We start from the raw sequence: 14936 nt of genomic DNA on the forward strand, positions 1-14936 counted from the left end.
CCGCGGAGGTACTTGCCGAAGCGAGCTGCTGAAATCCTGCGGGGGGCCTCCGAGTCTCATCCGGGGACTAGTTCCAGGGTGCCTCTAAATCCCGGCGGGGAAGTGGAAGAGGATTCACTTATATATGGGCTTCTCAGGCGCAGAGACGGGACCAAAGCCCAGCCGGGATCCACCACGGGTGTTGTATATAATTCTTTTAAGTGAGTTCTCTTTAACAAATTTTATACAGCCTCTGCCAGGAGTTTAGATCCTAGAGAGATATTATGAGGGGGAAAAATTATGTTATAATGCCCGCTGTCAAGGAACTTGCAATTATTTATTTTTTTATTTAAAAATGTTTTTTAAATGTTTATTTGAGAGAGACAGCGACAGAGCATGAGCAGGGGAGGGGCAGAGAGAGAGGAAGACACTGAATCTGAAGTAGGCTCCAGGCTCTGAGCTTGCAAGCACAGAGCCTGACATGGGGTTGGAACTCACGAACCGAGAGAGATCATGACCTGAGCCAAAGTCGGCGCTTAAGGACTGAGCCTCGCAGGCGTCCCAGAACTTGCAATTATTTAAAAAGACAAGACGCAATATAGTATTATAGAGAGATACATACATACAGGTACATAGATATTTGGATATAGAGAGATATAAATTAAAATACCGATGCAATGGAGTAAGGGAACAAAACTAGGAATCAGGAAATTTTCATTTATTTTTTGCTCTGCACACAATGTCTATGGGCATTAACCCTTCATCAATAAAAGGAAAGTTCTGGTTTGAGAGATTTGTCGCGTTCCAAGCAAGGTATGCCCACGGAGGGGTCCAATAATAAAACTGACCTAAAGAAATGACCAAAGCAGGCAGTTTTTATATTTTTGGGTGCAAAGAGACAATAAATCTGAAGAATTGACAAAACAAAGAACAAAGAAAACTGAATTTGGGGAGTTTAGTAAATTATTCTAAACAGATTGCTCTGGGGTAGTAAATTAATAAAAAGTAACAAGGGTTGTTTATATACCCTTCTAGGCTCTTAATTTCTTCTCTGGGGATAAGGATGTCACCTTACATCCTTGTATAGGAACAGTACCTTTCACATGGGAGGTTTATTTCTTGCTTAGTGGAGACAAAGCAGGGAGCAGGTCAGAGTGCTCTCTTGCATTGACTACTTAAGTAACTTTTATTTAAAATAATCAATATAACAAAGTTGCACATTTTGGGGTGGCCTGCCTTTGGCCCCTACATATAAATTGTACTTTTTTGCCAATTTTCAAAACAGTTCCTCACAAAAGTTCTGTTGCTATCACAGCCAGTTAATTTCCTTATACACAAAACAATACTACATTAACCATATGTTATACTATGTTAACCATATGTTATACTATGTTATTGACAGATCCAAAGTAACCTGCATTTGAAGGTCAGCAAACAACCACTGAACACCTACTATTTGCAAATACATTCAGTGTTAGAAAAAGTAAAATCTATAAGCCAACCTAGTATTGCCTTTTATATTGAGTTTAAAATACTTATTGAGCCTCTAGTATGTATATGATGAATAAGATAGTTAGCTTAAAATTGTATACATTATTAGAAAGTTAAGGAGTGCTCATTTCCTCATTAATTCAGTCAATTAACATTTATTGAGGGCATATGGGTTCAGTAGCTGCTCTAGGTGCTATAGATATAGAGAAATAAAGCAAATAAAACCACTGTTTCAGTGAAGGTTAAAATCTGAGGCGATAAACATTAAATAAAGACTATCATCGCAGGTAGCAATTAATGTGATAAAGAAAAATATAAACACTGATAAACACTGGGATAAACACTGATAGATAGAAGTTGTAGGATCATGTATAGCTTCATTGAGGGGAATTTTGCAGACAAAAGTAACAGCAAGTGCAAAATGCTAGTGGGTAGAGCATCCTTGCCAAGCTGATAGATGTGGCTGAAGCCAAGGGAGCCAGTGGAGAATGTAGAATAGGGGGCAGAGATTAGCCATGGTCAGATTATGTAGTGCCTTTTGAACCAAACCTAGGAATTTGGATTTTATAAATGTGACAGGAAGTCATTAGAGGGTTTTGAAAAGAGGGGAGGCTGTGATACTATGATTTATGGTAAGAAATATATATTTGATCTTCCTCCAGGTTTCTGGCAGAGTTCCTAAAACCCTTGGAATTTTCTTAAATGGTGAGTACAAGGAAACTTCTTTTGTTATGGTGATGACGTGACTCTTGGAAAGCACCTAAGAATGGAGGGCAGTTGCCAATGAAGCCGACCATGTGATTAGAGTTGGAAGTTTCCGTCCCACCCTCAGGCCTCCTAAGAGGGGACTGGGGCTACCAGTGGAATTAATCATCCAAGTCCAAGGAGTTCATCAATCATGCCTCTGTGGTGAAGCCTCCATAAGTACCTAAAAGAAGGTTCCCAGAGCACTCTGCTTCCAGAGTGCAACATAGAAATTCTGCCTGAGTAGAAATTCTGCCTGAGTTTCTAACCTTCAGACTCAAGACTCCAACATCAACTCTTATCTGAATCTTCAGCTTGTCAGCTTGCCTTAAAGATTTTAGGCTTTTCAGCCCCCACAATTGTATGAGCCAATTTCTTTAAAATCTATGGGTGTACATGTGTGTGTAAAAGGGAGTGGGTGGGAATATATGTCTATTAGTTCTGTTTCTCTGGTAACCCTGACTAATAGGGGAAAAGAGAAAGTAATAAGATATAGGATCATGAGGTAATTTAATGACAGACAATTCCTTCTAATTGGAGTAGTTCATAAAAGGAACTAATGATTGGAATCTTAAAGGATTCATTTATTAATTTGTTCAATGAATATGGAACTCTGTTGAGATGCTGGGGATACAGTAGTAAAAATAATACTAATAAGCAATCCCGGCCTTATGGGGCTTACATTCAATTGAGGGGAGAAGTGATAATGTAAATAAGTAAGTTACATATGATATGAGGATAAGGGTTATGGGGAAATAAAGGCAGAAAAAAAACAATAGGAAGTGATAGGTGTAGGATGGGTAATGTAAAATACCACTGTGAGGTATTTTGAAAAGATGAAATTTGAGAAAATACTTGAAAGAGGTTATAAACAAGTCATGTAGCTTTCTGGGGGAAAGGGTTCTAGGCAAAAGAAATGAGCAAGTGCCCTGAGGCATCAGTTCCTTCCGCTCTTTTAAGGAATAACAAGGGGGCCCAAGTATCAGAGGAGTGAAAAGGAAGGGAACAGAAGCTGGAGGTGAGATCATAAAAGGGTCTCCTTGTTTAGGGCCTTGAAGGCTACAGTGAGTGATGTGGTTTTGGAGTGGTGGGGTCTGGAGCCCAAGCCAAGAAGGAATTCTTGATTTTATTTTTTTTAAGTTATTATTTATTTTTTTTTAACGTTTATTTATTATTGAGAGACAGAGAGACACAGAGCATGAGCAGGGGAGGGGCCGAGAGATGGAGAGACACAGAATCTGAAGCAGGCTCTAGGCTCTGAGCTGTCAGCACAGAGCCTGACGTGGGGCTCAAACTCACAAACTGCGAGATCGTGACCTGAGCTGAAGTCGGACACTCAACCGACTGAGCCACCCAGGCGCCCCATCTTGATTTTATTAAAGCACCGAGACAGGACCAGTGAGCAGAAAGAGCTGGACTGAGGTTGTGAGGAGTGACTGATTATATACTTGGGACTTGGGAGAGGTGAAGGCAAGGAGAAGTTTCCAAAAGGACATTCATACACTAAAGAGGACTCAAAAGATACTGGAAGCCTAGCTATTGTCAAGCTTAAGTGTTTTGTTTTGTTTTGTTTTCTCTAGCAAACCATGAACAATAAGATAATAAGGAGTTCCTGGAGAAATGTTATACTCTGCCTATCTCAAGTATTTGTCAATGGGCTGCAGGTTATAAAGAAATTTTATTTTTCAACCATTTCCTTTTTGCCCTTGTTCCCCACATCAAGGGGAGTTGTGATGGGTGCGGTGGGTGATGTTAGAGCTCCAGGAAACTGAGTCTATAGGTTTCTGGAGGCTAGGCTATTGATAAGATTGCCTTTTTCTTATAATTTACTAAGATATTTGTAAACTGATGGGGACTCCTGTGCTACATGAACATGATCTCTATCAGCTCTGTTGGTTTTTCCTTTTCTTTGGTTCTTGGGCATCCAGGAGTACCTGAGGAATGTCCCACATTTCCCACTTGGGGAAGGTGGGGGGGGAGTTGGTGGTGGGATTGTGGGACGTCAGCTTGCCTTATGCTCCCTCATCTGTGAGGATAGCTGGTGAGGATTTTGCTTTGAGTGCCATGGGAAGCCATCAGTTGGAAGGTTTTGAACAGAGTGATCTGACTTATATTAGTAGGATCACTTTGGATGCTGTGTTGAGACTTAGTATTTAAATATTGGAATAGGAAGATAAATATACATAGAGACAATAGAATGAAGTCCTAGAAATGCTGAGAAAATTGTTTTCCCTCTACAGGTCTGGTATTCTTTTTTTTTTTTTAATAGTTTTTTTTTTTTTTTAATGTTTAACATGTATGTATCACTTAATAAAGTCAAAATCACCCCGTATTTCTACCCTTCTTCCAGGAATACAAGGACTTTAGAATAATTCAACTATAACCACTGAGCTCTCCCATCTTCCACATGATTTTTGCCAAGTATTATAGTTCTACCCTGTACTTAAATTCCTTCCTTGAACGCTCTTCCTCCAGTAGCCACACACTTCCCTCTTGCATCCCCTTCAAGTATTTGCTCAAAAGTCACCTTCTCAAAGACATCCACACTGATCGCTCTATTTGAAATCAAACGTGCCACCCTCACCTCCACCCCAGTGCTCCCAAATTCTTTAGCCTGATTTATATTTTTTCTATACATATCATCAGGGTGTTTTTCTTAATCATAGAATTTATTATGCTCACCATTTATTCCCTGTGTCCCTTCACTAGAATGCCAAAAAAACAGATTGCTTTGTTTTGTTTCCTGTGTTGTAAGCCCAAACACCAGGAAGAGTGCTTAGAACACAGTAGACACTGAAAGTACTTAAGTATGCTCAAGACTATATACAATCACTCTGACTGCTATCTGGAGAATAAACCATGGGAGGTTAGGTAGCAGGAGCAGGAAGGTCCACCAGGAAGCCATTGCAATTATCCATGAAATCAAGGAGTGCCCTTTCAAATGCTGAATGGTAGTCAAGTTCTGAAAATATACAGACAAAGACAACAGAATTTGTCAAGGGACCCAAACCTCCAAAGTTTGGGGCCTGAGCCGTCAGAAGGATAAAACCGTCATTAACTGTGATAGGGAAGATTGTGGAAGGACCCGTTTTAGAGTGTGGGATGTAAGAAGTTCAGTTTGGACTGTGTAAGTAATGCTAGTCACATATATTGCAATTCTCCATCAGCAGAGACAGATGAGAAATATTGTCTCTCCTGCTAGGTAGAATTTCCATTAGGATCCTTGTATTTTTCCCCATTTTATAATTTAATTTTCTGCTTTTTTTAAGATTTTATTTTTAAGTAATCTCTACACCCAATATGGGGCTTGAACTCACGACCCTGAGATCCATTGACTGAGCCAGCCAGGCACCCCGTAATGTTTTACTTTTTACTTAAAAAAAAAAAGTTTATTTATTTTTCAGAGAAAGAGAGAGAGAGAGAGTGCAAGCAGGGAGGCATAGAGAGAAGGGGACAGAGGATTCAAAGCAACTCTGTGCTGACAGCAGTGAGCCCAATGTGGCATATGAACCCACGAACCGCAAGACCATGACCCAAGCCAAAGTCACTCTACCGACTGAGCCACCCAGGCACCCCTACTTTTTACTTATTAAAAATGGTTACTGGGCACTTGGGTGGCTCAGTCAGTTAAGCATCCATCTTCGGCTCAGGTCATGAACTCACAGCTCCTGAGTTTGAGCCCCGAGTGGGACCCTTTGCTGACAGCTCAGAGCCTACATCCTGCTTTGGATTCTGTGTCTCTGTCTCTCTCTCTGCTCCTCCCTGCTCATGCTCTGCCTCTCTCAAATAAACATTTAAAAAAAAATTTTTTTTAATGGTAACTAGTTGCATCAAAGATTTTTTTAGTGGCAAGATTTATTGACTAGAATAGTCAGTAGATATAAATATGTATTTACTTGAATTAAATGACACTGTACACAACCTCAAATCATCAAATAAAGATATTTATTTGAACACAGAAATACTTGAAAATGTCACTTAGTGTCACCAAAAAATGCTGGTTTATTATTGAATAACAACTGATATAATGGATTTAAAATAGTAAGCCAAATGAAGTTGATTTATATTGCAATATAGGTAAAATAAGCAACCAAATGTATTCTGTCTTAGACTTTAGCATGCCAACTAAAGTGGTCCTTTATCTGAAGTTTACTTCTGTTTCAAACTCAAATATCAAGAATGTAAGATTTTGTCAAGAGGAACTACTTAGCCACACCTCTCTATCTTTATCTTTCTAGGTGGTCAGTCTCCAAATGAGAAAACAAAGGCAAATTATTGAATTATTAAATGTTTGACCAAGTAATAATTTAGGATCATACTATGTGGAGTACACAAAATGCCCATTCTTGACTTATTACCAGTTTCTGGAGATATGGGCAGAATGACACTGCAGTTAATTTAAAACAGTATAAAAAAAGCTACATATGAAAACCGAGGCTATGTAACTAATCTATAGGGTTTTGTGCCGGCCTCGTCCACTGTCAGCATCTAATACGGGTTGTCTTTTTACATAACACCGTGTCGCCAACGTGTTGCAATCTGGATTGCAGTTCAGGAGCTCTCCCCAGTGATTCTGGATTGGGTCCTCAGACAGCGTCCTGGATGGTTAAGACAGCGTCCTGGATGGTTAAAACCACGCACCAGAGGGCCACCCAAGGCTTTCTCCTGTAGCGCAGCGCTTTGACGCGTGCTACCTGCTGCCTGTCCTGCCTCGGGTTCTGGCGCAGCCCTCTGGGGGGGCCAACCAGCCGAGCATCCCCGCGCTGAGCTCGAGCTTGTGCAGGAGGATGGAGCCAGCCCGGAGAGTGGTCCCCACCGGGCCGCGGAGGACTGGCTGGCCGAGCCGTTACTGGTCCACGCAGTCAGAGCGTCTTGTGCATTCCGCTATGGTTCTGAGGAAGAAACTGAGTTGCTTATGGACGCTAGGTCTCTGTCTGGTAGCCAGTAAATCGTCTGCCAAAGTTCCCTCCATCACAGACACGAATTTTAAAGACAGCAGCGTCAAGGCGCACAACGACATGCGCGGCAAAGTCTGGCCCTCCGCGGCCGACATGAAACACATGGTGAGAAAGAACCCCGGGTTGGGATCTTATTTCTCTGGTTCATCCTAAGGTAACTGGCAGATAAATATGATGCAGCCATTTGTATGAATTCAGTCTGGACTTTCAGCGTGCACTTAAGAATCACACCTTGGCCGGGCTATCATCCTTCAGGGGGGTGATAGGCGTGGACGAGAAGGGAAAACTTAAACCTGTATCTTGCCCAGACTTAGCTCCCTTTAGTGGGGGGGGGGGGGGGTGAGGAAGGATTGGGGGGTAGGGAGGATAGGGGAATGGAGGGTAGGGGTGGAGGATGAAGGGTGGGGAGTCAGGAAGGATGGTGTTTGGGAGTTGCTTGGTCTTCATCGCTAAGGCTTAATAGACGTACTTCCGCAACTTCGCACAGGTTTCCCCACCCCGTCCCCTTATTTTGGCTAGCACTCCCCAAACTGCATAACTGAGATACTACGGATAAAAGAAAGAACACAGGGATCGAGATTCTCTTGATCTCTTATTATGAACTCAAGGATGAAACAGCACTACGTGTGTAGTATTCATCTTTAAGAAATGTTCTACAAGGATGTGAATAATGAAATCAGCATTTGAGCAATATCAGATTGTCATTTCCATGAAAAATAGAATGTGAAGTTTAATTCCAAAAACATTGAACTGATGGTGTCTTTTGTAGACCTTCATCATATAGACATTAAGGCAAAAAGAGTACTCTGTTGAAGAATGAGCATCAAGAACATTGGATTATTAAAATAATTCATAGAATTTACAGTTTTTAAACGAATGTCTGACTATAAATTTTCTTGCATGTAGATGTCATTATGAAACTATGAATATAAATGTTGACAGCATAGTTTTGCCTATATACTATGCAGGTATAGCTACGTTGTAAAACATATCTATTCCAGCTTTGTTCCTTTCTATCCAACAGAAAATAAAATGGAAATGGGGCACCTGGGTGGCTCAGTCGATTAAGCTGCCAACTTCTCTGGTCATGGTCTCGCGGTCCGTGGGTACAAGCCCCACGGTGGGCTCTGTGCTGACAGCTCAGAGTCTTGAGCCTGCTGTGGATTCTATGTCTCCCTCTCTCTCTGCCCCTCCCCTTGCTCATGCCTCTCCCTCTCTCTCTCTCTCTCTCAAAAGTAAATAAACATTTAAAAAAATTTTTTAAATAAGTACATAAAATGGAAGTATTATAAGATCACATTCAGCAAATAGCACAATTTAAAACTGCACTATTCTGCTACATGGGAAAGAATTTTTTGAGGGGGAAGAGGTTTCAAATAGGTTTGGGAAATACTGGACTGGATTAAACAACAATAAACTGATCTCTTTAATACAGAACTATTAAAATATTTTAATATGTAATATGTACTTTAATCTCTAATACGTTAGGGTGGTCAATGACATGGATTTTCTATACAGTATTTCCTCCACACTTATTTGAATGTATTTTTTTAAGGACTATCTTATTTCATTAAGATGGTATTTATGTATGTGTGTATATGTTTACATATATGTGCATTCTGTATAAACACACACATATATATGCTTTGGTTTCCAAAGGAAATAATAAAAAGATATACATAAAATTAGTTTAAATTTAAATAGCTAGCTGAAGGCAAGAGGGAAGAAAGGAATAGGGTGGAGAAGACCTGAATGGAAACCAGCCTTCTTTGCATTTACCTTGTTTTATGTTTGAGTTTGTAAACATGTAAATGTTTTTGTTATTTAACCCTTTACATTTTCTGGTACTCTTTATTTCTTTGTTTAAGAAATTTTTTTTTAATGTTTATTTATTTTTGAGAGAGAGAGAAAGCAGAGTGTGAGCAGGGGCGGGGAGGGAGAGAGAGAGAGGGAGATACAGAACCCAAAGCAGGCTCAAGGCTCTGAGCTGTCAGCACAGAGTCTGACGCAGGGCTCGAACTCACAAACCTCGAGATCATGACCTGAGCCGAAGTCGGACGCTCAATCGACTGAGCCACCCAGGTGCCCCTCATTTCGTTGTTTAGATCCATATTTCCACTTGGTATCATTTTCCTTCTGCTTAAGGGACATAAACATTTCTTATGCTTCAGTCTGTTGGTTTTTAATTGTATCAGCTTTTTATGTTATAAAAAAGCTTTATTTCTCCTTATATTTTTCTCTATTAGGCGATTGCATTAACTGTATATTTTTTCCAGTCGAATGAGAAATAATTGGCATACATCACAGTATAAACTTAAGGCATACAGCATGAGGGTTTGCTTTACATATATTGTGAAATGAATGACACAATAGGTTCAGCTAATGTCCATTTTCTCATACAGATACAGTTTATAAAAAGAAGGGGCGCTTGGGTGGTGCAGTCAGTTAAGCATCTGACTTTGACATAGGTCATGATCTCATGGTTCTTGGGTTGGAGCTCCGCATTGGGCTCGGTGCAGACAGCTCAGAGCCCGGAGCCTGCCTCGGATTCTGTGTCTCCCTTTCTCTCTGCTCCTCCCCAGCTCGCACTCTGTCTCCTCCGTCTCTCCCTCTCTCTCTCTCAAAAATAAATAAACATTAAAAATAATTTTAAAAAAAGAAGAAGAAAGGATAAAAATTTCTCCTTGTGATGAGAACTCATAGGATTTACTCTCTTAACTTTCCTATGTATCATACAGCAGTGTTAGCTATAGTCATCGTGATGTGATGTGGGCCAGGAGCAAATAGTGAAGAAAGAATTCTTGAGACGTTTTCAGTGCAAAAACGTGTTTCTATTAAAGCACGGGGACAGGACCCATGGGCAGAAAGAGCAGGGCTAGGATTGTAAAGGCAATTGATTATATACATCTAAGTTGGGAGGGTTGGGGGGGTCGGTGGTAAAGACTAAGGAACTTTCCAAAAGGATTTTCATATGTTAAAGATTTCCGGGATCCTGGAGATCTGGCTATTGTCAAGCTAAAATTGTTTCTTGCCTCTGGCAAAGCATTAATATTAATACAATTGTGAGTTCTTAGAGGAAAGTCCTGCTCTGTCTCAAGTATTTGTTGATGGGCTGCAAGTTGTAAGGTAATTTAAATTTAGCTACATTTCTTTTGCCTTTGTTCTCCTCATCAATCATGTTGTACATTATATGGATAGTACTTACTTATCTTATAACCGGAAGTTTGCATCTTTTGACAACTTTCGATCTCCTTAATTTTTGCTAGATATTATCATTGTGTGTAGGATTCTAAGCTTAACTTTAAAGATGTTGCTGCACCGTCTTCTATCTTCTTTCACATTATTTGTGATGAGAAATCTGCTGGATCATTCTCTTGGTTCCCATATACATCATATGTATTCTTCCTTTGGCTGATTTTAAGAATTTCTCTTCATCCTTGGTTTTGAGCAATTTGATGTGCCCTAGTGTCACATTGTTCATGTTTCCTAGGGTTCATTGAACTTTTTGTATCCGCAGATTTTAATTAAAACAGAAAAATTTTATGCATTATCTATTAAAATATTAGAGGCTCCAATTACACGTACATTATACCATTTGAAGTTTCCCACTGAGTTCACTGATGTTCTTTTCATTATTTTTTTTTCTCATTCTTGCTTTTTCTACTAACTTTAACATTTGTGTCAGTTCTGTTTGGATTTCCATTGATTGATTTTTCTGCTCATTTTGGCCTATATTTTCTTGCATCTCTCTATGCAGATAATTTCTTATCAGGTACCAGATATTGCTAATTTTACCTTGTTGGGTGATGGTTATTTTTGTATTTCTATAAATATTCTGGATTTTTTTCCTGGCATGCATTCATGTTACTTGGCATTTTGATCCATTTTAGACTCGTTTTTAAGATTTGTTGGGCTGCACAAAAGCCGTAGTTTAGACTAGGATAAATATCCCCCACAATTAAGCCAAGATCCTTCTGAGTACTCTACATAATTCCCAAGATTATGAGGTTTTTCCAGTCTGGCTAGTGAAAAAAGGCACTATTCCCAGGACTGGGTGAGCATTAGGTAATATTTCCCTTATCTTTTTGAGTGATTCATTCCCTGGTCTTGGGTAAGTTCCTCATATGCATGTGCTAATCACTACTCTGCCAAATATCCAAGCAGAACCCTCTGAACATCTTTGGAGTTCTCTCTCTATGCAAGTCTCTCTTACCTGGTACTCCTTTATAGCCTGAAAATTCTCTCAAGGCAGTAGGCTGAAGTTTAGCTTATCGGTCTCCCTGTCAGGGAGCACTGGTCTTTCTTTGCTTGATGTTATGTGTGCCGACACCTGTTGTTTCATATATTTTATTTTTATTGTTTCAAGTGGGAAAGTAAATCTAGTCCTGTTATTCCATCTTGGGCAGAAGCAGAAGTGCTAACTATTGGCTGGGACTTTAATAGGAGTTTCTCCAGTCTTCCACTACTGAATCATCAAGGAAAACTAAGTACCTCATTTCTCATATCAATTTCTATATTTATCAGGAAATGATAGACTATTGTGTTAACAAATGAAACCTGAAAGCTCACAGGTGTTTTTTTTCCCCATTTTTTTATTGACATGACACTGTATTTAAGTATACAACATGATTCAGTATATGTATATTGTGAAATGATTACCACAAATTGAGTTAATGTCCATCACCTCACATAGTTACAATTTCTTTTTCTTGTAATGAGAATGTTTAGGATCTAATAGCTTAGCCACTTCAAATATACAATGCAGTATGGTTGCATATAGTCACATCGTCATGCTTTACTGTACATCCCCCAGAACTTATTTACCTTAAAACTGGAAGTTTTCACCTTTTGACCTCCTTCACCAATTTCACCCCCCCCATATCCATAAACCACCAATCTATTCTCTGTATGTATGAGTTTGTTTTTTTAGATTCCACATGTAAGTAAGATCATACAGTATTTGTTTTTTCATTGTCTGGCTCGTTTCACTTAGCATAATTCTTTAAACAATATAGGTTTAGTATCTCACTCACACAAAGTCCAATACTGGTTGGACCACTCTCCACATCACTTCTTCGTGCAGTGCCATGGGCTGATTTTATTTTGGTTCCATCATGCCAACATATGTTTTTCAGAGTCACCATTGAGAAAGCTAGAGGGCTGTACATGTATTTTTATAATCAGACCTGGAGGTGATATATGTCATTCCCACTCAGGTCCCTCTGGCCAGAATTAGTCTGATGACCCTAGCATGCTTGCATTAACTATCACTAGCACAGACTGCTTTTATGGTCATCAGATATTTACTTATTCCTTCCATCCCATAAACAGAATAAGTTCAAGTCCTCCTCCAAAGGATAAGCCCAATATCCTGTTTAGTTACTGAATCTGAATCTAATATCTCTGAGTAGAATGCAACAACCCAACAAAGTCAGTTGTGAACACTCTTGGCCTAGTGCCTCTATCTGTCCTCCACAGAAACAATATTCAAAGGCAACACAAGACAAGATAACCGTAACAAACACTTCTACTGAGAAAGTGGAAGAATAGGAACCACACAGCAATTGTTGGTTCAGAATGATTATGAAATCTTTAGATAGTAGACAGTATTCATACCTAATATACTGGAGGTCAGAAAAGTTTTTTTGATTAAGGAAGTAGGAGTTCCCTTGTCCATTGTTTTCTGTGGTATCTTATCTTCTCCCTCTAAAATGTTCTTCCTTATTCACCATCCTCCTTGGCCAAAATGAATTGGGCATTGGGAAATATACCATCTGGGCATAACCGTTATGCCCAGAATTCGTGATCCCCAAAGACCACCAGGGAGCCGAGTCCGATGCAAAAGCAAAAGAGCCTTTATTGGAGCTAGCTCGAGCTCAATCTCTTACCTGCACCGACACAGCGGTGAGATACCGGGGAGAGAGAGCGAGTTTCAAAAGCACAAAGGTTTTATAGGGGTCTAGGGGCAGTTGGTGAGGTAATGGCTGTGGCCTCAGTCGATTGGCTGGGGAAGGGTCGTGGCCTTGGCTGATTGGCTGGGGAAGGGTCGGAGTCCTGTTACTCAAGGGGAGGAGACATGGTCGGCTGGCATAGGTCAGCCCCTTCAATAACCTTCTCAGATTGCTTTCTGCCCATGGAAGTTTAAGATCCAAGTTATTCATAGGCTTTTTTCGTAACAAGTTTACAATATCTTTGGGAATACATCTGTCTCAAAAAATCTGAAGGTCTTTCAGCTATATGCCCCCAATCAATTCCAAATACCAATACCCACACTTAAAGTACCAATTGGAGAAATTTTCAAGTCTTTCTTTGTTTTCTCACTTTGGTGCTTTTCTTGTTCACCTTAATGCCAGTTATCCTGAAATATGACTTTTGGGGAAATGGGTACATCCTCAACTGTTAATTTGCTAAGGACCTTTTAATCACTTAAGAAGATATCCTTGGAGTCACATTCTTCATCTCCTCTTTGCCCTAATCGCACGAAAGTTTTATGACATTAGTCTCTCAAAGTCTTTTTAAGATCTCATATCTTATTATATGCTATATAGAAGCAGTTCTTTTCCATGCCTCAAAAGCCCCACATTTCTTGACTCTAGCTTTCATTTCTTTCTCCAAGCTGGCCAGTTTTTTACTCTTAAAATATCGTGTTGAACCCATACCGCAACCAACAACCACTATTTTGTTTTCCAATCTCTGCTTAGAGCTTCAAGCTCAGTGGACTCATGATTCTGTGTTATAGATCACATTTTTTCAGATGTTTTGGCCCTGAATCACATGGATTGCTGTTATTCCTGCCTCTGACATAAGTTTCCTCACTGCTTGCCAGCTAACTGTTAAATTCCCCACACGGTTCAGGCAATCTTACCACCAACATTTGTGGGCTAAAGGAAGAATAAAAATGGAAACCTACATACAATCTCATTGTTTGCTCAGTAATTCAATCTTTATTTAGTAAAGAATGTATGGTTTCAGGGATTTCACCTACCTTGCTCAGATTTGGATTTAATCAGAATAATTTTGCTCATTTTCATTTATATAATCAGTAACTAAATTTTTACTTCTGAAATAATCAAAACTATTAAAATTAAAAGGCAAAGTCTAATGGGTGAATAACGATTTTAAGTATTGAAATTTTTTTTGGAAAATTTAAGTCTTGTATATTTGTATAAATATAAAATTCACCATTCTGGTGATCATGTCCATCTAGTGGCCAATGTAAAGAACTGATGTCATGCTTCACTTAGGTAACATACAGATCTACATTTACCCCTACTTAACAGTGATGGAAATTGTTACTATTGAAAAATGTCTTCCTTACCCCAAAAATGGGAATATGAAGAGAGAAGGAAGGAAATAGATCTTCAGTAGTTCTGCTAAACAATATTATATTATGTAAGAATCCACTGCTTTCATGTTGCTTTAAAAGATTTGACAAGTTGATCTTTTCTCTTACCTAAGAGTTAACATAGTTAAAATCTTCCCTGGACTCTGAAGCAGTGTCTGTCTCTTACATCATCAGCAACAATATTCACAAACTATTTTACCATTCACATATAAATGCCTTTTGTTTTAAAAACATGTCGGTGTCGTGGGTCACACTGAACATGTGCTAAGGTTAGAATGAGAAGAATCTTTCATTTTATAATACCCTGTGTGTGTGTGTGTGTGTGTGTGTGTGTGTGTGTAATATGTGATGTCCTATAAAATCTGGGCCCACAGCAGGAATCCTTCCTACTTAGGTCTCAGGGTGGTTTAAGTTTAGAT

General features: G+C 39.4%; 1 protein-coding gene across 1 annotated transcript in view; it reads left to right on the forward strand.

Annotated features, from left to right (window-relative positions):
• The first annotated feature begins 6988 nt into the window (after nt 1–6988).
• The window catches only part of GLIPR1L1 (GLIPR1 like 1), a 35947-nt gene continuing 27999 nt past the window's right edge, over nt 6989–14936 (forward strand). The window contains exon 1 of the mRNA XM_042990862.1: nt 6989–7277. Coding sequence (XP_042846796.1) covers nt 7002–7277 — 276 coding nt within the window. The 5' untranslated portion in view covers nt 6989–7001. The remainder of the gene's footprint in view (nt 7278–14936) is intronic.

Source organism: Panthera tigris, chromosome B4, assembly GCF_018350195.1.
Source record: "Panthera tigris isolate Pti1 chromosome B4, P.tigris_Pti1_mat1.1, whole genome shotgun sequence".
NCBI lineage: Eukaryota > Metazoa > Chordata > Mammalia > Carnivora > Felidae > Panthera > Panthera tigris.